This window comes from Apteryx mantelli, chromosome 5 (genome assembly GCF_036417845.1).
Source record: "Apteryx mantelli isolate bAptMan1 chromosome 5, bAptMan1.hap1, whole genome shotgun sequence".
In the NCBI taxonomy this organism is placed as follows: Eukaryota; Metazoa; Chordata; class Aves; order Apterygiformes; family Apterygidae; genus Apteryx; species Apteryx mantelli.
Window position 1 is genome coordinate 37,970,895 of NC_089982.1, and position 24,452 is coordinate 37,995,346.

A 24,452-nucleotide genomic window follows, 5' to 3' on the forward strand; every position below is an offset into this window, starting at 1 on the left:
ATTGCAGCAGTTCCAAATATTAGTTATAGTCTGCAACTGATATAGATACTTGCAGTTATTAGTTATCCACATTACAGCAGTGCCTAGAATTTCTCTCTGTGGGCCAGGCCGTCTCCATGCTAATTGTTATACCTGTGTACAAAAGCTGTTTCTGTTCCCAAAGAGCTTGGAGTGCAAGAAAAATGGATGCAAACACACGGGGAAATACAAAGAGAAAAAGAGGCAGCATTGCAGGCAGTGGTCTTAGAAAATATTTTTTTGTAAGTACATCAGGAAGGGGGTTGTAGGGAGGCATTTGAAGGAGACAAGCACCAGCTCTGTTCCGGTCTCCCTGGACTGGGGACCGGTGCAGGAAGTACGGGGGGCTGAACGTCGACTGGGGAGCCGCAGAGCTGGCCACACGCGGCCACTGGCAGTGGGCAACGGCCTGCCAGACGGGGAGGGTGGCACGGTGAAAAGCCTTGAGAATGAAGGCATATGGTGTGGATATATAATAATTGCTGCCCTGGGTCATATGGATGGATGGGAGGCTTTTGGTGAAGAAAGCAGTCTCTAAACTGCTGTAGAGCAATGATTATTATAAAGATTCAGCATCTCCCTTTCAGAAAGAAGTCCCGAAAGCGGGACTACGCAGGTATTTCTGACGTGCTCGGAGGGCCTGTGGCTTTGCCTAGTTCGGCAATATGAAAACGGTCCCAGCCCCTCAGCCGTCAGACACGGACGGCAGTCGAAGGGGCTGGGTGGCACGAGCCCTGTCCGAACTGCAGCTTCCAGGGAGCCGATGACCCCGATGCTTCCTGCTGCAGACAGAACCATCCTGAGGGTATGCAATTTGTGGGGCTAGATGTGGTGATGATACCACAAAGCCCAAAAGAGTGCTAATATCTGGTCTGACATGGTGTCCTTAGCCAAACAGTCCTGCAGCATGCACAGTTATATTCTTGCTGTGTCTGCTTTTACAGTGCCAGGAAAAGCACTCTGACTACTAAATTTGTGTTTTAATGAGCGTTTACTCTCCTAAGACTATTACTATTGTCCAGCCTAAGCTTTTCTTTTGATTTAGTCAGTAGTTTAGTCAAAGTTACACTTTTAACAGTATTTTTATCCATTTCATTGATATAATTTATAAAGGATGCATTATCCTCCCTTTCATTTCTTCCCATCTCTTTCCTAAGTTCCTCCAGTCTATGTCTTTCCAGTACCATATGGGGTGCAACTATTTTCGCTCAGTTTATCATGCCTTGCATGTTTGGCTATTTTGCCTCATTTTGTAGACTTAGCCCAAATCACTCATCACTTACTAAAACATAAGTTTCTATAGAAAGATTGGAAGGGAAAAGAGGAAAGGACATATTTTGCTGTATTTGTTTTGCATCTTTGCTGCATTTTCATCGCATATTTCTAATGTACAATACTATGTCCTTTCCTCCTTTCCCTTCCAGTCTTTCTGTATAAGTTGTATCATTTCCTGCTTGAATTCTCATCACCTATTTTTGACAGATGTTCAGCTAACAGCTCATTGCTTCCCCTTGAGAGCAAGATAACCACCCACTGGTGTGTATCCAATTAATGATTTCTAAGGCAAATTAAAGTTCAGGAAATGTGACTTAGTGCCACATAACATTTTAATTAAGAATTTAGAGTGATACAAAGGCAATGCGGCACACATTCGACTATTTTAATGCTGGCTGACATCTCAAAGTGCAGTTGTTGTTCATGAGGAGTCAGCCCCAAGCAGGTGTGTTTCTAGCAGGCTTTTGCAAAATTTGGGTTTCTTTTTGTCATTCTACCTTTTGAGTGTGTTTTAGCAGTAGCGTGAATGAAGACAAATGTTTGTAGGTGACACAGTGATTAAAGGAGGCAGAAGTAAAGAGGACGACAGCTAACTGGTATATAGTGAATCCAGAGATCTGGACACGCTGTGCACAGGCAGACAACCTCTGATTCAGTGCAGATTCAGTAAGGACATATATCTAAGAGCAAAGAAAGTGGGCATTACTGACAAAGATCTTCATCTATCAGAGCAGTGACTTGGGATCAGCATAGATAATTAATCAAATGTGAACTTCCAGTGTGACAGAAAGGCTAAAATGATCCTTGGATTTAGGTACTGGAGAACAGCTGAGGGTGGTTGTGTGTTAATGTTGCTTTTGTGACTGTTTTGGTATCCTGTGTCCACTGCTGGAGTCTGAGATCAAGGAATAATATTGAAAGGGCTAAAGGAAGGAACCAAAAATGATTGAGGGATCAGGAAATGTGGTTTATTCTGAGACTGAAGGACCTCCAGGTTAGCTTAAAATATGGTAGTAGCATCCAGGATAACATGATCTCAGCCTCCAGAAGCATCTGTATGGGAAAGGAAGGAGTACAAATTTCGCCTGCATTGAAAATGTGGGTCTCACTAACTGCAACTACTCAAGGAACTGCAGTCATAATCCCTGAGGTTGTGCCTGTGCATGTTCTAATAATTCACAATTGAGGCATAATAGTTAAATATTAGTTTAATTCATGTTAACTTTTAAAAAATCATAGAGAAATAGGAATCAGGTATTTTGGATGATGAAGAATCTCGATTGTCACAGAATGGCCATTACCTCAGTCCATCCCCACTAAAGCTTTCCCTCTGCAACACTTTCAGCAAGTTCCCTTTCAGGTGTCTGAAAAAAAAGTTTAGTCCAATTGCTTTGGCTTTCTTCTTCAGCTCCGTTCTTATCTCCTCACAGTAGAAATATGGGGAAAAAATATATAGTGATAAATCTTGCCCCAAAACAAGCTTGTGTATTTGGAAACCTGAATGGCTTCAGTCAGAGGTGACATGAGAGGGATAAATTATATCTGATAATTTCATAGGCCTTAGTCTATTTAGTAGGATCCACAATGTAGCTTAGCAAAGAGAAAAGTCTTTTTACAAATGAGAGAAATAAGTTTCGTGTGTGTTTCCAGTGTACGTTACCCAGCTGGAAACATCTGTGCATGTTTTAGGTACAGTTTCAAAGACTTCTATGTCATCAGCATTTCTGACTACCTAACTAGACTGTTTGCTAATGTTCTTCTTTAACCAGTGAAATGTTTGCATCACTGAAACTACAGGATGTCATCAGTGTAACATTTCCAGAAAAACAGAAATGTTTTGTAACGCTGCGGCCAAGTGACTCAGGCCCTTCTTGTTCCTTTTTGCTCTGAAAACACCAGCAACAACAACAACAACATCAACAAAACAGTAGCTACGCTTTTGAGAGTGGTGGAGCAAGTTGCTGCTTAGTTATAGAGCTTACGCTGAAACTCATTTTCATGCAGCTTGTCCGCTGCCAATGTCAGCTGCTAATGTGACTGCTCCAAAGTGTGGACATTCGTGTGGCTGATGCCAGTCAAGTTCTGCTAAGTCCTTTAATGACTGATTTCTGCTCCTGACATATGTTGGGAAAGGACAGATAAAATTCTCCCAGGAAAGAATATGCACTGTATTGCAGTTCACTGCAGAATTAAAAAAAAAAAAAAATCCCCAAAGCAAAGCACAGTGTGCCCACACAAATCTCCTGGCAGCTGAAGCCAGCCCAAGCGCTGGCTGCCACGATGCCTCCACGGGCTACTGAGATAAACAGGAGTTGCAGAATCGAGACTAAAATATGCAGAGTTCTTGTATAGAAACCTCATGGGCATCTGCAGCTGTGTCCACTATCAGACTTCCTTCAGGGCAAGCTTTGCCTGGGTGAATTACGGAGAATAAAGCGCTCTATCCAGTAACCTCATTCAATTCAGGATTGTATGAAAAGATAAATTACATTTTATTTCAGAGACACAGATGCTCAAGAGCAAGATCTATACTTTTGCCAAACCTGTGGCACCAGTACAAACTAGAACAACACTTAGAACAATGAGACCTTGGCCCTAACTGGGGATCATCAAATAACGCAGTTAAAATGAGAGGGATAACACAAGTATAAAAACATTTTTAAAATGTGTCTGCTCAACTGGGCTTGTAAATTTCTGACTTCTTCTTGCATCTTCTTTTCTTCATTACATGCAACACAAACCACAAAATCTTGGCTAAAATATTTTGGAGACTTCAGATAGGAACAGAAAGAAAATACAGCATTATACTTGAAAATATCCAAATGTTTGTATTTAAGTCCCCTTTCAACAAAATGAAAAATGGAGTCAAAGAAAGACTTTTCCCATCTAAAAACTCATCTTCAATGAAAAAAAAAGACCACAAATAGTAGAGCTGATTGATGGAGACATGTAAATATCCTGTTGTCACACAAAGAGAAAAATTAGCTAAATAGATGATACCATAAAAAGCAAAGATGGGCAAGCTTAGCTGTTTGGTTTCATTTTGAGAAACACAATGCTGGACATTAAACCAACATTTCCCATGTAGTTCATATTAACAGGTCAGTGGATAAACACAGACAACTGCATCAGAATCCAAATGCTTAAAATTAGAGAAATTAGGGCTTAGAAAGGTAAAAAAGGAGAAAACAGGTCAGGCAGTGTATAGCTCTCAATTTCCTTTAATAGCAGCCTTATTTTCTACTCTATTTTCTTTTTTCTCAGCTGAAGCCTTTCCCAGTTTCCGTTCCTCTTATTATCAGATCATGTGTGATAAACAAGATGAAACCTATTGAGGACTTCCTGATAATTACAAGGGAAGAAAGGGTTGAGCTTAACATTAAAATAGTTAAATAAGGACAATTCTAAGACAATTTTCTAGAACTATGTTAATAACTTGTGGTATGCAGCATTGAGGTGGGAGCTCAGAGAATTATTCCCTCGTCTGCTCTGGCCTTATTGCCATGTGTAAGTTCTGGGGCAAATTAAAGGGCAAAGTTTTGAAGCAAATTAAAAGGCAAAGCTCATGTTTATTTTGAACACGCACAATTGCACTACCACACTAAGAAACGATAAACATGGATCTCCATGACTGTATCTGAATCAGGCATTTGGAGGAGACAGAGAGAAGGCCAGCCCGCACAGTGGCATGACTGAAATAAATAACTTTTGTATCCTTTAGCAGCATAATACCATTTTAACATGACTAGTATTCACAGATATCACCATCACAAATGTTTATAGCTGAGTTAAAATAATCTTTGGAAAAAAGCAAAACATGCCACAGCTCTGCTAGCAACAACTGGACTGCAAACAGTATTTTTCTGTTGGACTCTAAGTATTTGTTAGTTTTATGAATATGGTAACATCACCTTGTTATATAGCTGTTACCTGATTCTGTTTCGATAGCATTAACATTTATAAATTAACGCAATGGTGTACCTGTTACTGGCCTTATACCAACAGGGCTTTCACCCTGTTGCCAAATCGGGGTTCAAGGCCTGTATTACATTTCTCAGTCAGGAAGTGCAATCAGGGCCCTGGTAGACTTGCATCAAAGTGTAGCTGGACACTTCATTTCTACTCTTTCTTGGGAAGCAATTGCACATGCCAAAAGCTTCCTAAATTATTTGATACTTGTATAAAATCCTAAAATAGGCAATTCCTCTATTGCACTGTAGTATTGATAGTGTTTTGGAATGTGCTTCCTCCTGGAGGCTGAGTTTTACTTCTGGCAAAACTACAGCTGAAGACTGAATTCCTGAAATAATGAAGGCTTTTCATCAAAGTCATCTTGTTACTGGCCTACTTAAGGACCATATCTCTATTATGGGATGTAGGTAGTTGCAAAAAATGCCTCCTTCTAACCTAGCATGGGGTTAGCCCATAAAATCTTGCACCGGTGATCTTCCAGCACTTCTAGTATGGAAATCTACATGAGACTTGATGAGATCTATCTTTGTCTCAATATGGATTGGAAACATGTGGTATGAACAGCCTGAAAGTAGAGCTTTGGGGCATGTTTTGGGGGAAAGTTGACGCTTATGCCAGCACTAAAAGCTTCATTTTCTGCTTGGCTGCTAAATAATAAGGGCTGTGCCTGACCTCGGCAATGCTAGAGTGCTCCTGAGCTCCTGCAGCCAGTGCACGCGCTAGCCGTCGCCTTGCTTTGTGTAAGATCCAGCTCGCCTGCACCCCTCTTCTGCCCCCAAACTGCCCATTCGAACATGAAAAACCTAATCGCTTGGGCCAGGAGGCTGTGCCACACTCTAGCCCCATCCCCAGTCTGGCCATCCGGGCACCCAGGAGCATAGGCCGTGCTGAGATAGGTGACAGCCAAAGGGAAACACTTTTCTACCTGGATTTTATTGTAAAACTATGCAAAGCACCCTAGTGAGACATTCATTCATTAGCATCTCAGACAAGCAACCAAGGTCTGCATAATGCAGCTTTGAGAATTGATTTTCAGGCACCTTTATTAATTCCTGCAATACCGCCACTGTAACAGAAAATCACAGTTTATTAAACTTTTACGTCTGGATCCTTAGAGGCCAATGACAGAATGAAACTGAAATAAAATGAATCCATTTTAAAAAGGACTTGGGTCAGTCTCCTGATCTTTTATGTATGTATTTGCAGAGTAGCAAAAGATTATTAGTTAAAGGTTTCTCTCATTCCTTGAAAATAATTATGTAAATAACATATTACAATGCTTAGGGTCTAAGTGGGAATTAGAGACTGACAGATTTAAATATAAAAAATTTAGAGTTGCAGTGCATCCCAAACTTGTATTGTAAGTGCATATTTGGTATAATATTGCCTAGGTGTCCAGCACAAGTATCATAGGCTTGTCTGGTCACAGGCATTTAATTTAGCAACTCAGTTAATAAATGTGCATTCAGCAACTTAAACAGGTGAAAAAGCAGGATGACCATGAATTTTCTTTCCATGCAACTTCAGTATTGTGTCTCACAGGGAGATGCCTACTAATTAGTTGTCCCTTTTGAGTCAGTGTTGGCCTTAGGTTTGTCTTGAAAAAAATAGTGCTCTATAGAAATAGAAATAGAAATATTTCCCTTAAGGAGATCATAACAAGTGAAATTGATTAAAGTAATGATTGAAAAGCAAATGTAAATCTGCCTCACGTGTATTCTGTGGTGAATTTAGTGAAACAGAGTAGAAAAACAAGGTACTTGAGGAAAAGTAAACTAGATTTTTTTAAACACTTCTCATTTTTACTTCCAGTGTGCTTCAGCTGACTGTTACAAGGATTTAATTTCTCAGCTGTGAATGATTAATGAGAAAAGAATAAAATCTGTTAAAATCACATTCTTGCAGTAATATTCTACCACACAAAATGCAGCAGCACATCCAAACTGTAATGTGAGCAGTAAGATTTTCCCAGCCACACCTTAAGTATCTGAAGATAAACTTTGATGTCCTAAAATAATATTGCTTAAATGTTGCTTGATACTTTTTTAGGCTGTGGCAGCTCTCATTTGATCCTCCCAAGTCCCCATCTGTATTCTTGAATTAAAATGCTCTTAACTTTTTCTTGACATATTTTCATTGTAATTACTGTATTTATTTCATAAATATAGCTAATATAGAGTCCAGACTATAAAGAAACATTAAAGATCAGATTTTTTAAAGGTACTTAGATACCTAAAGGTGCAAATAAGCACTTACTTCTTTCAAGAGTATAGGTATCTGATCTGGGATAAGTTGGGTTCCTAGATACTTTTGACAAAGTGTATTTTCTTGCTTAGTCATTTAAATATCTTTAAGGGATCTAACTCTAAGAGCCCCATTCTGTTCTAGCATTAAGAGCAGTCTTTTGAAATCAAGGAGGCAGCTTCCAGTCCGGTCTTAGTCCAGCTCTGCAAAATTTGTGCATATATGCAAGCATATAAGTAGTCCCAATGCAATCAAAGAGTGTGCAGCAGAAAAACAGAGACATATTAAAGAAAAAAAAAAGTGTGGTATTCTATATTCTAATTTATATACAAACAGGAGGCTAAATTAAGGCTTCTTGGACATCTTTCAGTCTGCATTACAAGCATGTGTTGTTTTTTTTAACTTTATGCCCTTTTGTAAAAAAGTGTCTGTATTCCTGAAGGCACTTTTGTCCTGTGTTTTAGGTCAGTGGAAACAACAGGACTGAAGCAAACTAAGCATATATGATTATTTTGAAAGGTATTTACGTTTTTGAAATAGGATTTTTAAAAAAATTATTTGTGGTGCTATACTGTAAATACTGGTTTGGCAATCACAGGTGCTATGTATGATACCTGCCTTGGTCAATGTGGTGGTATAAGCATGCAGATTACTAACTCTACAAGTGGTCTACAGTCTTCACAACGTCAATGACACTATTTCAGCAACTTGTGAACTTCAGTGGTATCTGAAATCATTCAGGTGCCACTCTGAAACCTTTACAGTCATGTTCTTGGCCCTCCTTTTCATTAGACCATGCAAATAGTATCTTGCTTACAACTCTTATTACTCTGAAAACATTGTCCTGTCCCAGCACATGATATATTTAATCACTGACCAGGGTCTTCATGTGGGCGATAGTATTTTTAATGATATTTTACACATCCAGAATGTCATCGGTCACAACCCAGGGAGGGCTATGTTGCGGTGGAGTTATGGCACAAATTACCACTTTTCAGCACCCTGTGTTTAAATCTAGCTTGCGGTTGAATATAACTGACTGTAGCGCTGCAAGACTACCTGAAAAAATCAGAAATTTTCCCTTGTGTCTTTTTGCTCCTTCGTTTTTGTTTATTTCTCTCTGGGATGTACCTTTCTTCATGCCTCATGAGAAAAAATGCCTGTTTATTACATTGTTAAAGTAAGTTTATGTGTCCATTCATTTCATCCGAATATACAGAATGGTTTCATAGTTAACTTGCTATATCACTGTCTCTTTGTAAAACCTTAAGACTTTGACTGTGTGAGCTGTGCAAGTGCTACCCTTACCAAAATGTCTTTTGGTGAAACCTGAATAATTTGTATAAATTTGTAAGTGTTGAGTTTGCCAAAATATAAATACCTACCTATGTTGTCTTCCTCCTGCTCAAGTGTGGTATGGAGAGAAATCCTTTCATAACAGTTGTGTTAGATGAGATGCAGTTCATTTTCAGACAGATCTAGGTTTTGGCTTTTATCTGTGACAGCAGTGCAAGCAGGCCTACCTTGATTAATCCTTTTTTTGGTTGGTGTATAGAGCTGTAATAGTGTAATATACTTCAGGATGTGCTAACAGCCCAAGTATATATCCCCAAAGCATTATACAAACTGAGGTGGGGTGTGTAACCCTTCACTCCTATTGCTCCCTGAGCTGGAAGCACGTATGTATCCATGCCATAATCACACCTCTGTGGCAAAGTGTGGATACACTGAATGTGCTGTCAAGTGAGAACTTCCTTGGCCTGAAATTCTGCTAAATTGCCTAGGTGCTGTTCACTGCAGGCTGAGCGACTGTCAGCATGTACTGTTTTTATGCTTGTGTGTATCTTGTGTATGAGGTAAGCAATAGGAAAATTCTGCTAGAATTGGCATTCATCCAGTTACAGGCAAATGCATCAAGAGTAAAAGAGGTCAATGTTAATGTCTGGTAATGAAAGCCATGATGGAAAGAATTGTAGATAGGATTATATAAGGAAATAAAGGCTTACTGGAAGTGAATGTATAATTTCACAGTTAATCCATTTTGATTCTGAGTGCTTGTGGTGTTTTATGAGTCTCCTACCATACACACCTAGGTCAGTCCACATGTAGTCTGAATCTCAGAGGAGCTGAGATGCCTTGAAAGTCAGAAAGGGCAGATCTCCGCCTGGTATAAATTCTTATAATTCTATATCCACCCAAAAGGAGGAACACAGAGTTCACTTGAGGTCCACAACTCATTCTTTTCCCATTAGAGCTGTAAATGTCCTCAGAGAATGCAAATATCTGGTACTCAAAAAAGCAAAAAGATGCCTGCCAAGTATAGCAGATATTTAAAGCCTGTACATCAGTTGGGTGGACGGCCTGGGTCTGTCTCAGGTTTCTGAACCAGGAGACTGATCGGATCGGGCAGGCAGCTGCAGGGAGGTTTAATCTCCCAGGAGCTGGAACGGCAGACAGGAAGCAGAGTGCGAGGTGAACGATTAAAAGCAAACCAGTACCTGCATTTCTGCTTTGTGAAGATATAATCGCACAAATATGTGCCTTGCCTCAGGAGCTCGCATCCTCATAAGAGGCTGGCTCAACCCACTTCGGAGGCAGAGCAGCAGCTATACCTCCCATTGGCTGGAGTATAAGGGCTGTTTTCCATACATTGCAGCATTTCCTCCTAATACTTGCAGACTAATACATTGCAAATACTTGTGGAGCTCCCCCCAAAGAAGGCAGTTCAAAACGATCATGCTACCCACTGCGATGACTGCACCGGTGCAAGCCAATATGTTCTCCCCTGTTTGAGATGAGGTGAGAGGATGAAGAAATACTAAGGAAATTTTAAATGTAGGAAGCTCCCTAATCTCATTCTAAATAATCCCTTAGGAAGCTTATATGAGTGTAAATTTCATATACTCTCATTGTCCAAGATGATATCTGTCAGCCCACTATTAGTACTCAAGAGACCCCTGTGAATGCATGCATTTAAGTAGGAATACAGGTCTGGAATCGCACGTGTGAATTATGGACGCATATAGACAGTGGTAGGTTTTGTTAGGGAATGATCAAGTTCTGCTGTTTTCCTGATGCCTCCTGGTTGCTCTCTAACCATGAATATTTAAGATGCAATCGCAAGATCATTCCTAACCATCCAAGCATTAAGTTTGCTGAACACTTTCCTGTTAGCAGTAGTGGGCAAGTTGATGGCATTAAAATTAGATTTTGAGCAATCTTTGAAGGTTCTGTAGGATGAGACAGTACGGGACTGTGCAGGAGGCCCCTTGTAGTAATGCTCCTAATTTCACATGGGCCAATTTGAGGCCAGGTGAGAATGTGACATAAAAACTACAACCTTTGTTATGCATTTACTTTAGCTTTACCTTTTGTAGTTATGCTGTATCTGGTTTCTGCTGCCAACTTCTACATGCTACAAGGCTATGAAGTGTGAAATTGCCAAATTGGCAAGAAATTACCAAATCTTAAATCCCTTTCGATTCATAAGAGGATTTCCTTTGCTTTTTGAAAACTGGAGTGGTAATGGGACATGCATGAAAAGCACTTCTGATGGGGTATAAGGCAGTCCTTAACAGTCATTCAATGCTCAGATGAAGTTGAGTGCCCTTAACTTTGTCCGTCTGCCTGTTCTCATCTTCTCTGTCTTGCTGTTGCAAGGCTACAGCGTGTGCTGTGTCTGCTTCTGCTTCTCTGGACGCGCTTGCCATACATGCACCGGGCCTGGTTGCACTCAGCTCTCACAGGGTGGCCTGTGTCTCTGCTAGAATTTGTACTCACCCATGTGCCCCATGCTATCTAGCTCTGTAATTTTTGTCTGTGCCATGCACTAAATGTACATGTCATGCTTTTTGCCACCTTTTCTCAGAGCTGTAAATCTGACATCCATCAAGCCAGCTTTTCAAGAACAGTTTATTTATCATTGGGAACTGCACTTAATAAGTTTCTCCTTGACTAAGAGATCCTAAATCTATACTACAAAGCATCTCTCAGTGAAGTCTGAAATGCCACGCCAATTTTCAAGAACATCCAACTCTTCCTGCAAGTTCTAGATTATACAGAAATATTACTCTTACACAGAAATCCTGTTTCAGCCTTGCTTGTCTCTAGGCAAATTTCTGTTTGCTTACTGAACAGAAAGAGCCCTGGGCTCAGAGTGCAGTGACATAATGTGTACATAGAGTTTGTCTTGTTAGCTCTAGGCAGAAATCTTGTGTCAAGTAATTCCACAATGGAGCCAAGTTATGGGTGGCCATTTCTTGGAAACCCCTTTTGCCATCCCAGACTTGCATATCCTGTGGCATTACCTCTCATATCAGTTTTTGCGGTTAATTTGGGTTTGGATGTGGACTTTCAGAGGACTCTGAATATTGATTTTGAATTAAAAGTTCTGCTCAACCTGAGTTATGGGTTCCCCTCAGTTTCCTGCAGGGGAATCTCAAAGGACCAAGCCTAAGCCTTTTGACTCCTTCGTTTTACGGTCTACCCGCTTTTCTCCAAGACTCTTAGGCAGCACAGACTGGCTACAAAGGCAAACAGGGCATAAATTGCTGAAGACTTACAAACAGCTGTTGAAATAAAATAAATTACAGAGTGAAAAATAACAACAAATTTAAACTCAGATAAAAAACCTTGATAAAAACCAGCTAATGTCTGAGTTGGCTTTCAATCTGATTTATTTATGCAAAAATTTTAACATTGTTAACTATGTAAACAAATACCCCAAAGCTCTTTCCTTGTGCAGCTTTTGTTTGTGGTTTTATATTTTTACAGATGTAAAAAATGAATTGTATTCATGATGGTGATCAGGAGCACAAAAGAAAGGCTTGAACAAAGGAAAGTGTGCTAGAAATAAAGAATGGGAGAAAACAGAATACAAAAAGGTAAGTTTAGGGAAAATAACGTGCTTTTTATTAATACTTAATCTTTGATCTGAGAGTATCATGAAGACACACCAAATAAAAAGAGAAAGTCAACAACTGGTTGTCTCCAGAAAGAATTAAACAGTTTCTTTTGAAGAAGAGAAATAAACATCAAATCACTTAAAGCAGGGGAAAAAAGGCTTTGAAATGTAGTTTAAGCAATAGTTGGGGCCAGTAAAAGAGAAGGGAGGAAAGATCCAAAGAACTGAGGTTAGATGTGTGATATTTAGAAATAGAAATGTAGCAGTGAATTGTGGCAAGAATGCTGTACAGGCATATAAGGGTGAGAGATGAAACAGAAAAAGGAATACTTTAGATGAAGATATTAAATGTCAAATTGAAAATCAAAAAACTACAGATCAGAAGGAACCACTGACAGAAAAAATGAAGATACCTGAAAAGAGAGAAAGAAGATTGTGTGTTTTATTAGCAATTCTCTCAGACATCCTGGGTGACTGCTGGAAAAATCACAGCTCTCCAGGCCTTCATTTCTTCATCTATAAAATGAAGGTAGCACTAATCTAAATCACAGAGTTGCCAACAGGATTAGTTTAGACCTATTTCTAACGCATTTAGCAGAGTTGGATGGAAATACTAGATAGGAAAAATACAATGAATGAAGAGACAAAAAGAAATATGGATATACTAAATGTTCTGGACTAAATGAAGCAAGGATTTGGGAAGGCCACTAACTACACCAATGCGGAAATTAGGGCCTGAGATCATGTGCATGTGTACCAAGACTGAGATACTCGCTGACACATGAGATGTTTCAAAAATATCGTCTGCAAAAGATAATATTAGAAATAGGGAGAGTAGGGAGAAAAGGTGCTTGGCAGAAGATTGTTCTGAAGATCCTAACATTAACACCGGAATTAGGAGGATACCAGTGAATATAAAATAATAGAAGACAATGGATGAAAAAAGGTGGAAGAGGAAAAACACAAAATTTTTGCTTTAATCATTAATATCAAAAATACCATTTTGAAGACCACATTCAATCATTTACACAGCTTAGAAGTATGAGTCACCAATCCTGCTCCAAGAAAAGCAGTGGCTTCAGTAAGTTGTCTTCGTGTATGCACAGCCCAGTGGCAGCCCCACAGCACATCCCTCGGGGATGAGGATGAATTCAAGAGAGAAGTCCAGGCACTAGTTACCAGAAGTTGAAATAACCTTCCTTGAATAGCGAGCCTTTGGTGAGAACACCTTCAGGGTGCAGAGCTCTTCAGCTTTGCCATAGGGTGGGGGGTGGACAGCCAAGGCTCATCCTCCTGGGACGTCTCTATCGACACGGCCAGGTCCTGCAGAGTTTTCAAACAGGCGACCATTACCTTGTGAAAGGTGTCTTATTTTGGCATCTCCCGAGAGGTACTGCCCCATCCAAATACCATTTGCTCAGAAAGATGAGAGAGGGGTAGATCAGCTACCCTGATGGTTATAACTGAATGCTCAAATAGGCATACAAAGCAAGGCAAACTCCGGAAGAAGTGGAGGACACAAAGCAATCTTGAAGCTTACCTCCCTGACCATGTGGCCGGTGACTTGTGCACGGGCTGACAATTTGCATAGATATACAGCAATATGTACAGCCACTTGTTTTTTTCCCCTCAGGATTATTCAAACATGGGCTGAAAAGTTGAGGAGGAAGAAGGATGGCATGAAAGGTTAGGAAGACATGGCCTACAGCTGAAATATTGTAAAAGACCTTACTATGTTTTTTAAATTGTTGTAAATATGGCATCTTCTCACTCAACAGATCTGAGAATTCAATGTGGTGTTTGTTCACTTTACTGATCACAGTAATTTGTAATTTATAATTTATACTTCTCCATTACACTCAGAAAGCAGTGGTGACAAAGTTATGAAAAAGCTAGCCACAGTCTACTTGCTTTAAAACTCTGCCTTAACCCCAAAGTTGTATGATTTTAACTAGAATGACACAGTTAAACAGCTACTGTTTTAAGAGAGAAAATACATCTCAAATGGAGTAACTGTACCAGCAAGAAGGGCACAACAAGCTGTATTAGAATTAGTAATTTCATATAAAAATGATGTGGTTATATCACAGTGTAATTATATCAGTAAAGAGTAATCACGTCTCTGTACAACACAGCTTTAGCAATACAAAAGCTGGGTGTAAAAACAGGCTGTCAAATATTAAATTGTTATCTTTCTGTTTGTTGCAAAGATTTTTCTATTGTTAGTGAATGTATGAACAAAAAGTACAGTGTCACACATTGCAAAACTTCCAATTAGAACAGATTTGTTTGCCTATGTACTGATATAGAATTGACTGATTTTGATTCAGATTTTCAAGAGAGAAAACCCCCAAACAGGCATATTAAAATATCTAGATAAAAATACCGATTTACTTGTTTAAATATAAAAACTCTTCTTCTGTGATACCATTATTCAATTCCTAATGAAAAATTTGCAAAGTGCTCCTTTAAGAAGTGCCTCCTACAAATAACAGGTAACACTTTTTTTTATATATATTTATTAATAGAAGAAAATAATGTCAAACCATAATTGTATGTCATGGTTGCCTCGTCATCATACACTTTTTATTTATTTGTTGAGTAGGCCAATATTTACTTCTACCACTTCAATGAATGCAACCACAAAAAAAATCTCGAAGGCATTTTAGTAATATTTTAATGTTACTGTTTAAATTACATTTATAAAAGCCTTATAGTTAAATTTGACTAAATTTGTACTTACTGTTCATTAAAAAATTGGTTGGCTACCTGAACCAACATACTTTCCAGAGCCATAAAGAGAATAAAGGAAAATGATCTGAAATGAACCAGAATTAATACTTAAAACTGATATTTTCTACTGTAAGTATACTAGCTAACAAAGTAGTATAGCGTTTTTTTAATTTAAAATAACTAAAGACTCTGCACATTTGAGAATATGATTCTCAAGATTTACCCAATAAATAATGAAAAAATGCCTACTTATTTACTTCCTCCAAATTACTTAGCTATCAAAATGTCACAGATCTTGGGTATGCAGGAACATGTGGATTGCTGTCTTATAAATCATTTACTGCCCCCTTTCTTCTATTTTTGCTTAAATGCGCAAAAACTTGATAAAGTAATTTCCTGTTACTCTTTGAGGTGAACAACCTTCCTTTGAGCAATGGTTTTAAAAGGAGATGTCATTTTATAGATCTGAAAGGTATCCAGACCCATACACAATTATAACACAAAAAATCATAAATAATGTAATTTTTATTAACATTTTCAAATGCAGATATTATTTTGAAAAGAATACTTAATTTTACATATTACTGTTTTCAAGAATGACTCTCTGAGGTTGTTTTTGATTATATCAAGCACACTTATCTTTTTTCCTTTTTGGCCTTGTTTGGAAGTGACTTTTATTCTTAAGGCTTCATATTTTCAGTTCATACTTCCAGAAGTAACTTTGGGGTACAGAAAGTGACCTCACTGACTTGAAGCTAGAGTACATAATTCTTATCTAACTATAGCAGAAAGTAGGGAAGCGTATAGGAAAAAAACACACAGTTGTCCAAAATAACATCTGAAGTATTAAAGAAAATGACCACCCTACTAACCTGCCATTTGTAGAAAAGATTCTTATTTTAAATATGTGCAGTCTAAAGCAATGTTCCTCCTCCTCTCTCTCTAATAGATGCCACCACAGACTATAAGAACTAATGTCTTGAAGGTTTACCTAAACAACATAAAGAAATCTCTAGCTCAGACTGTGTACGCAGACTAAAATTACTAACATTACCACATTCTTTTTCACTGTTAGCACTTAGGATCTAAGGAGTCTCCATTTTGCCTATGGACGGACACCTGAAGTAGCATCAGGCTTCAAAGATGGTTCTCAAATTCTGTGTTCAACAATAAATATGAACAAAATCCAAGGGGTAAGAAATATTTGGGCTCCTAAATAATTTTGAAAGTTATAGTGTTAGAATACAAAGTGGATGGCCTAAAAAATTATTTTAGTGAGTGCATTTTAGTTTGCCTTCTCAGAATGAAATAGGAGGCTAGAAAAAAAGTCATATATTCTGTAAAAGATAAGGAATCTTGCCAACTTGTCTGTTTGTTTTATAAAGCAAGTTCCACAATTCACCTTCAACGTCCAAGCCCAGTTAGTATATTCTTCCTTTTATTTCCACAAGTGAGTATGACAGCACTCAGTAAATATCCAAGAATTAAATTCCTTAGTCATCAGCTAAGTAGGTTATGTCAGATCTCCTGTTCTGGGAAGCTGCACCATGCAAAGACTACAGATCTTGGAGATTAAACCCTTGCTTAGCTAAGGTTTGCTGCTCACTTAGGCAAGCCTTTCTCGTGAGATCAGCCCTTCACATTCTGAATTCCCTTAGAAGGCAACACAGTGTCTCCCCGGGATCCCGGGCTGAGCAGGTCCACAGAGTCCAATCTTAAAGAATATAGGAATTTACTGTATGGATAATAGAAATAGGGACATGCTACTTTACTTTTCCCTAAATTTACCTTTAGCAAGAGAAACTGCTGAGTAGAAAAATATGGACTTTGAATCATAAGATTAGTGGAGTAAAATTATTCACAGTGTTCTATGGGATTTATACAAACTTAAAATAAGCTTAGCCAAAAAAAAAAAAAATTTCAAAAGCTCGATCTGAAGTATTTAAGCAAGTAACATTTAGTGATTGTTTCCTGACAGAACTTCTGAATTTAAAAAAGTTTGTATCTGTATTTTAACAAAATAGTTAGATAGTGGAGGGGAATACCTTTTTCACAGAATCTATAAATCTTTGGGTAGGGCTTTATTTATTTGAATTTCAACAGAGGCATCTCATCAGAATATGTTCTGGATGGAATTCACATTAGATATTTTATAACAGGAAACCACAAGATAATTTTTTTAGAGACTCTAGTAAAACATTCATATACTCTAGCCACAGGAATTTTCTCACATAAAAAACTTGTATTTTCACTTTCTTACAATATTTTGATACAATGTTTTCTGAAAAGCAAATTGATAAACTGTCCTCCACCAGGAAAGTAAACAAAGTTTTAGCCAAGCCGATTTTTGAAAACTAAACATTCAAATAAGGAAGAGCTTGTTTCTCATGGCTTAGCCCCACAACGTATACTTTTATTATACAGATTTCCTAAAGGGCTTCCATAAAACATTTTATTCTTCCTCTAAATTAGAAAAATGAACATCTCTAACTTTTGAAAAGCTGAAATTGGTAGATATGGAAAATATTTAAAAGAGGCTAAAATGTATAAGGTTTTGAAAAAAATCACGAACAGTAGGCCTTGTATGTATTCAGATTTTTGGCTATGGTATGATTACACTGATTGAAACACATACTTGAAGACTTGTGAATGTATTATGATTTACTTCATTCAAACTGCATTAATACAAACAACCCCCCTGTTAATGGTGTCTATAATAGTAAACTGCATTAGTGCACAGAATCCTACAGCAAAGTCTCCATGCTATACAGCACTGCACAAGTATGAAGACAGGTTTAAGTACTTTGTTTTATTACTAACTAGAGTCAATACAGCAAGACCTTAATAAGTTTTCAAGGGCAGATATTGCATAATCTAATATTTTTTCCTATTTACTGCAGAAATACATAGAGTTGTACAGAAAGGCTTAAAGAAATCCAAATGTCAAAAAGGTGGAAAGGGAGAAGCGTGATCTTCCTTTTTGACCCATTTTGGGAAAATAACCCTTCAAAGAACAAGTAAAGTTTTGCTTGTCTTTTGATTCTTTGATAAATAATTACGCCACTCATGTATATCCACACAGGAACAGCTTTAAGAAAACAAAACCCATTCAAAGTTGCTAACTTTCTGCTGTTCATCACTTAAGAATGACCTACAGCCAGGATTGTTGAACAAGTACAAGAAAATTCTATTTTAAAAAAAGCCCTTGGTTCTCAGGACTCGAGTGTCAACTTTCTGTGTTATTCAATTTTTTGTGCAGCACAAAGATCATAAATATTTACTGTTTTACTGTAAATAATACCAAAGATATTAGTGCAATTATCCATGTGAAGAAGCGCTAACCTCTTCATGGACACAGATTTCCAAGTGGGCACCAGTTCACCTGGACTGCACAGAAGAACTTGTAAGAATTATTTTTGTCTCTTGTACCTACTACAGTTATCATATTAAAGGTTCAAGTTATTTCCTCACTCCACCTGAAAGTTTATTTTCTTTCCTCCTAATTTTTGGAAGACTTCAGTTCACAGCCCTTTTTCATAATTTCAGATTTCATTTATTGTGCACAGCTTGGCACCCAAGCAAGACATACTAGAGAACTTTGCAGCAATACTTGTTATAAGCTGCCATATTTGTGTTTGCTTAAATAATTCCTTTTTTCAATTACATGTTTTGTTAACAATATTTATTTATATGCTACGTGTTGAATAAAATCCTCCAGGTCGGCTAGGGAATTATGTAGAGATTCATTCACATCTTGACTCCTGAGAAACCTTTGAAGGGTATCTAAAGCACTCAGAGCCTCATTTTTTGACGGCAAAGGCTGTTCAGCTGCCAGAGATCCATCGCCTTCATCATCACCTTCATCATCGACAAATGTCCCAGCTTTATCTGAAGCGCTCTTTTTGGCACTTTGAAACATCCTTTCATTACTTGTGGGCACATCACAAGCTGCCAAACCATCATCCAGAGCTTCATATTCCTCCAAAGACAAACCTCCTGGAAACTCTACTCCTGCTGCCAGTGCGTGCGCAATCAAGTCAAAATCACTTTCAACCTCTGTGTCATTATTACCATTTTCCTCAGTTTCTAACTTGAATCCTGCTTCCTTATAACTTTTAACAATAATCTCTGGTGCTACTTTCCTCCAACACAGGTGCAACATCTCAGCTGCATCAAGAAGAGTTAACATAAACTCTTTATTACCTACTACACAGTCAACAAATCTCTCGATAAGACAGTGCCTGTATTTAACTTTCAAGCTTCTGATAACCCCTTGTTTCATAGCTATACATGAAGAAGCGTCTGGAGGGAAGAACACTAATTCAATAGCCTTCAGGTTCTTTACCTCTGAGTGAGCCGGGAGAGGATCAACAAAAATAACTACTCGTCGCTGCTGTGCTTGAAATCTTTCATCAAGTTTACGCATCCACTGTTCAAACACTTCTGAAGTCATCCAGGCCATATCATTTGCTTCATAATCCACAGGTAGAGACTTCACATCTTTGAAACAGGGTGGACTTCTGTTTTTTCCTATAACAAGCAAAGGAAGTTTCTCGGAGCCATCCATATTTGTGCCAACCACAACAGTTATTCTCTCTTGGCTCAGCTTACCAACAGAACAGGTTTCTCCTTTAAATGAAAATGTATTATTAGGTAACATCTGATACAACAGTCCAGTTTCCTTTATATTAAACACGTTTTTTGGCTGATAGTCATTCAAATAGTAAGGAAGAGCATTTTGGTACCAAAGAGTCAAAGCATCCACTGCAGCAGTTGCAGCTGCTCCTACCGGCTGAGCTCTGAATACTAACCCATACCTTGACTTGAAACGGTCAAGCCAGCCATTACTGCACTTAAAATCCCCATGGCCAAGTTTCTGGGCGAAATCATTAGCTTTAAGGCGCAGCATAGGACCATTTACCGGCACATTCAAGCACTGAGCAATTCTGTACCACTTCATTAACGCCTCCTCCAGATCGGTGTAAAAAGCAGTCCGCAGTCTTTTCCTTTTAGGATCAAATCCTAAAGATTCGAAGGCTTCCAAAACTTTGTCTTTATTCTTCATAATTGAAGACAACGAATTCTTCTTTATGCCATACTTTGCTGCCACGTCTGCCTTTTTCTTGCCACTCTCCACTGCGTTTATTATGTCAATTTTCTCCTCGATAGAAATGCTTTTTTTTTTCCTTCCCGAGGGCAGTGGCGCAGGATCCCCTATAGCCTCCGCCATGGCATCCAGCGATGCCTTGCAGGCGCGCACGCACGCACCCAGTCTGTCGCCTCGGGATGCCAGCAGCTTTAATTAGACTGCTGCATCCTGCTGTCACGGGCATCGTGCTTGGCAAAGTCGCCGGTGCCTTCCCGCTTGCAACGGGCGCGTGACTGCCAACGCAGTGAATCTTAACTCCGTGAGTGCCTTTCCAGGGGAGAAGGGCTGCAAAGCCGGGATATCCCCCGCGTTCAGCATTCAGCACGAGGCCTAGCGGGGCGCGTTTGGGATAGCTGTGGGGAAGCCCCCTCCTGCACAGGTCGGAAAATGAATAAAGAAGGGAGACTGCAGCCACACTGACAAGGGTATCTTCAGGTACACTGAAAGTTTTGCTGTTTTGTTTTTTCCTTCTGGATTAACACACCCTTTTATCGTTCCCGGTCCCTGTTTATCCTGCCTCCCTGGAGTCACGACAAGAGGAAAGCGAACGAGGCAGCGGCGTGAACGAGCAGCTTTTGCCGGGAGCGGCTCTCAGAAAACCCCGCCGCGGGCCGCCTCCTTCCCCGCCCGACACCGGCGGCCGCTGAAAGCCGATAGCCGGCGGCGCACAAGGCACCTCACAGCCCCAGGCTGCCGCCCTGGCCGCCATCTGAGCGGAAAATAAAAATACAGGCAGGAAGGAGCCGGGCGGGAGCCGCTGGCGGAACCCAGCAGAGAGGGAGGCGTTGCGGGGGGGGAAAGAGTTGCGGGGGGGTGGACGTGGGGGGGGGAATGAGGAGCGGTGGCCCCGGATGTGGTTGCTAGGGTTACCGCTGGGCGGGGGGCGACCATAGACAGGTGTGTCGCGGGCTAGAGAGGCGAGCCTCACGGCGTGTCCCCAGCGGGGCCACCGTCAGCCGTACTTCCGGCCAAGTACTTCCGGCTCCAGCTGGTACCGGAGAAGGAAGAAAATAAAGCTCGAGACGGGCGCTGCTGCCGCGTCCCGTCCCGCCCCGCCCCGCCCGGTTTTCCTTCCTCCCCTCCCCTTCCCCCTCCCTCCCTCTCTCCCCTTCCCCCCCGCCCCCAGCACGAGGCACCCGGAGTGACAGCGCCGCCGGCAGGTGAGGGCGGGCGCTGCGAGGGGCCGTTGGGCCGGGGGCGGCGGTTGGGCCCGGTGCGTGCGCGGCCCCTGGGAGCGTGCGGGGGTCGCGGCGGCGGCGGCCGCCGGGCGAGAAGGGGCGAGAAGGGCCGCGCGGCAGCGCCGCCACCCCCGGCTGGGCCCGGCCCGGCCCCCTCCTCCCGGCGGCAGCGCGGGTGCGCTGTGGGGCGGGCGGGGCCCCCCCAGGGGGCAGGCAGCGCCTCAGCTCGGTAGAAGCTGGTTTTCGAGGGAGGAAAAGGGGGGAGAGAAAACTCTGTTAGCGCCCAGAGAAAACTTTGTGCTGTGCAGATTTCGTGCTCCTAAGACTTATTCCACGCCCTAACACTTTCTGTGTTGTGTTCAGATTTGTCTTTTGCAGCTAGCTTACTATGCTTAATTCACCAGCAAAGCGTGGAAACGCTGTGGTATTGTGCAGCAAGCAGCGGTTGTATCTGTTATTGCTTCCAGACTATAAGCAATTCCTGCTGATGTTACTTACAATGCAGCTTTGATCTATTTCTTGTAACTTAAAGCAGTTCATAGCCTCTCCTCTCACTTTCGTTGAACTGGACGTAGTTAAAGTGCCTAGCATGTTCTTTCTATGGTTGGTGGAGCTGGTAACAAGGATTTGTCATTTGCTGTCACTGACTTTATCTATATATTTGCTCACTAGAAAGGATAACGTAAGGGTCTTTTGTAGGGCTGGAGAAGGATGCAGTGTGATCAGTGTGGCTTCAAGGCTTACAACTGTGTCAATCACTTGTAGATGTATTTCTGTATATATGTATGCATGCACACAATTAAAATATAAGAAATAGATAATACAGCTAAACATTAAATTGGAAGTTAAGGCAATATCTTGATCATATGGTTCTTTGTTTTCACAGAAGTCATAACTGGAGCCTTAGTTAATCTGGAGAGGAGCCGAGTGTTAAAATGGTTAGGGACAGGTTGTTCTGGGGTAGGGACTGTGGATATTACTTACGGCCCTGACCCCACTCTTCATCTCTGTGGTGCCTTGTGACTTTTACAGCAGCATAATTAGCTCTTGTAAGTGTAACTGAAGCAATGGAATAAATTGACAAATGAATAGTTATTTCAGAAGTGAAACACGAGAAAATCTTTTCGTATTAAGTAGACATTGTTTTTTCGCTTTTTATCCTTCCTGTACCTAACGACAACCAAAAAAGCCACTTATGTTGATTGCGTATAGGAGCAACAAGGGAATTGCAAGAGCATGAAGAAGAAACCATGCTGTGATTTGCAGCAGAAAGTGTGTAATGCAGTTCTTTAAATTCTTAAAAAAGCACTTGATCTTGACAAGACTTAGTATTCTTCATAGTAAGCTATAAATCAAAATTAAGAAAATATGTATTAAATCATTATTTTCCATCAGTACTTGCACTGGCTGCAATGTTACAAAACTTGTTTGGTTGTTGGCTTTAATTCATGTCAGAATATAGATCAAGCACTTTCTTCCAAGTAGAACATCTCTGAGTTGTTTTCTGTGAATGTATTAAGAAATCTGCCTTCTTTACAATCTTGTCAATGAGGGCTGAATTGGATATTGATTCGGAAGAGTAATGTGAAAGAGCAGAATTGCTGAGACATTCTGCAAACAGCATCTGTTTGGGTCAGAGCTCCTTTCAAGTCTTCAAAAGCTCTGTCAAGAAAGATGGTGACAGAAAGACTAAAATCTCTTTAGGGAAATAGGCAAAATTCCTTCAAAATTCTGCTTGAAAATAACTCCCCCCCACCCCACCCCCAAACTTTCTAGTCCTGTGTCAGTCATGGATGCTGTGTTCAGTTCTTAGAATTCCAAAGTACCTATTCAGTGCTCTTGTTGGTGCCTGTATCTTGGGCTTGGTATTGCTGGCTGGGCTCTTTAAAGAGGACTAATTTGTAACATACGGTCTTGGTTGTTGCTAGAGAAACTTGCATCAGAGCAGATGAGAAGATGTAATTTTCTTTGTTTTGGACAGGCTCATCAATCATTCATTTTGAAGTAGGTTCTTGTAGTTCTTCCCCAGAGGGAAGTAACTTCTTGTTTCTTGTAGATTTTAAAGCAAATGTTTAAACTTTAAACCTGAATTTTATCCATACAGTCTCAGGACAGTCTTGGAACCTCATGGATAAAAAAGAAAGCTGTGGTTTTAATTTTTTTTTTCCCCTAGTGTTCTACTCCCCTATGAATATTTGCAGAATGGCTCTTGGCATTTAGCTCCTTTTACAGGGTGATTGAGACCAGCAGCTTGGTTACATTTGCAGCAACGTTTGGATGGAAGGAAGAGCTATGTGACCGAGATCTTGTAGGATGCAGCAACAGTTTATCAGAGGGGCTTGGAGTGGTTCTTTACATGTTTAGATGCTTTAGTGCTGCTTCAGTGACTACTTGATTGTATTGGGACAAGGAAAGACAGATTTATATATGCATTAATTGTGAGTTAGAGAAAAGGAAGCTGGTGGATACATTGGATGACTGTGCTTCATGTCTTCCACATGGCTGCTGAGACAAAATCTAGCACGCTTTATGGGTTAAGTCTTCTGAATTCTTGTTTCTGCTTTAGCAGTGATGTAGAGACTGTTTTCTAGGCTACTTTGATTATGGCAGTAAAACACTTTTTTTTTTTCTTTCCTGTTTATTTCCTCCTATGAAATTGAATTTGTTATGATGGCTTGTAATCTGAAGGTCAAAGTATGAAAGTTTGGATTTGAAATGGGTTTCTGGAAAAAATGCTTTTGGACAATGGAAATAAGTAATTGCAGTTGATGGCAAAGGATGTGCTGGTACACTGAGCAGTCATTTAGCATTTGTAAAACTGTGGCTGCTTTTGTGAAAAAATAATCAATAACGCAGCATTCATACTGTACTGAAGATTAGCAAGCTGATATAAAGAACAGCCCTTTCTTTGATACCTGCAATAGAAAAATCCAGAACTATTGGGGTACAAAAGTCTGTATATATTTCTGTAATTGAACCT

At 40.0% G+C, this 24,452-nt stretch overlaps 2 protein-coding genes across 7 annotated transcripts in view; one reads left to right on the forward strand and one right to left on the reverse strand.

Annotated features, from left to right (window-relative positions):
* Positions 1-17,864: 17,864 nt before the first annotated feature.
* TIGD4 (tigger transposable element derived 4) lies at positions 17,865-20,832 on the reverse strand. The gene has a single exon (XM_013951611.2). It carries the CDS (start codon positions 20,373-20,375, stop codon positions 18,828-18,830), a length of 1,548 nt encoding a protein of 515 aa, XP_013807065.1. The 5' UTR covers positions 20,376-20,832; the 3' UTR covers positions 17,865-18,827.
* A 550-nt stretch (positions 20,833-21,382) lies between these two features.
* Positions 21,383-24,452, forward strand: part of ARFIP1 (ADP ribosylation factor interacting protein 1) — a 48,763-nt gene continuing 45,693 nt past the window's right edge. For 5 of the 6 annotated variants that reach the window (XM_067297820.1, XM_067297822.1, XM_067297824.1 and 2 more), the window contains exon 1: positions 21,408-21,454. The gene's annotated coding sequence lies outside the window, so the exon portion shown is untranslated. Of the gene's footprint in view, positions 21,455-24,452 lie in introns of all 6 variants that reach the window. The other variant, XM_067297823.1, reaches the window with a different exon arrangement.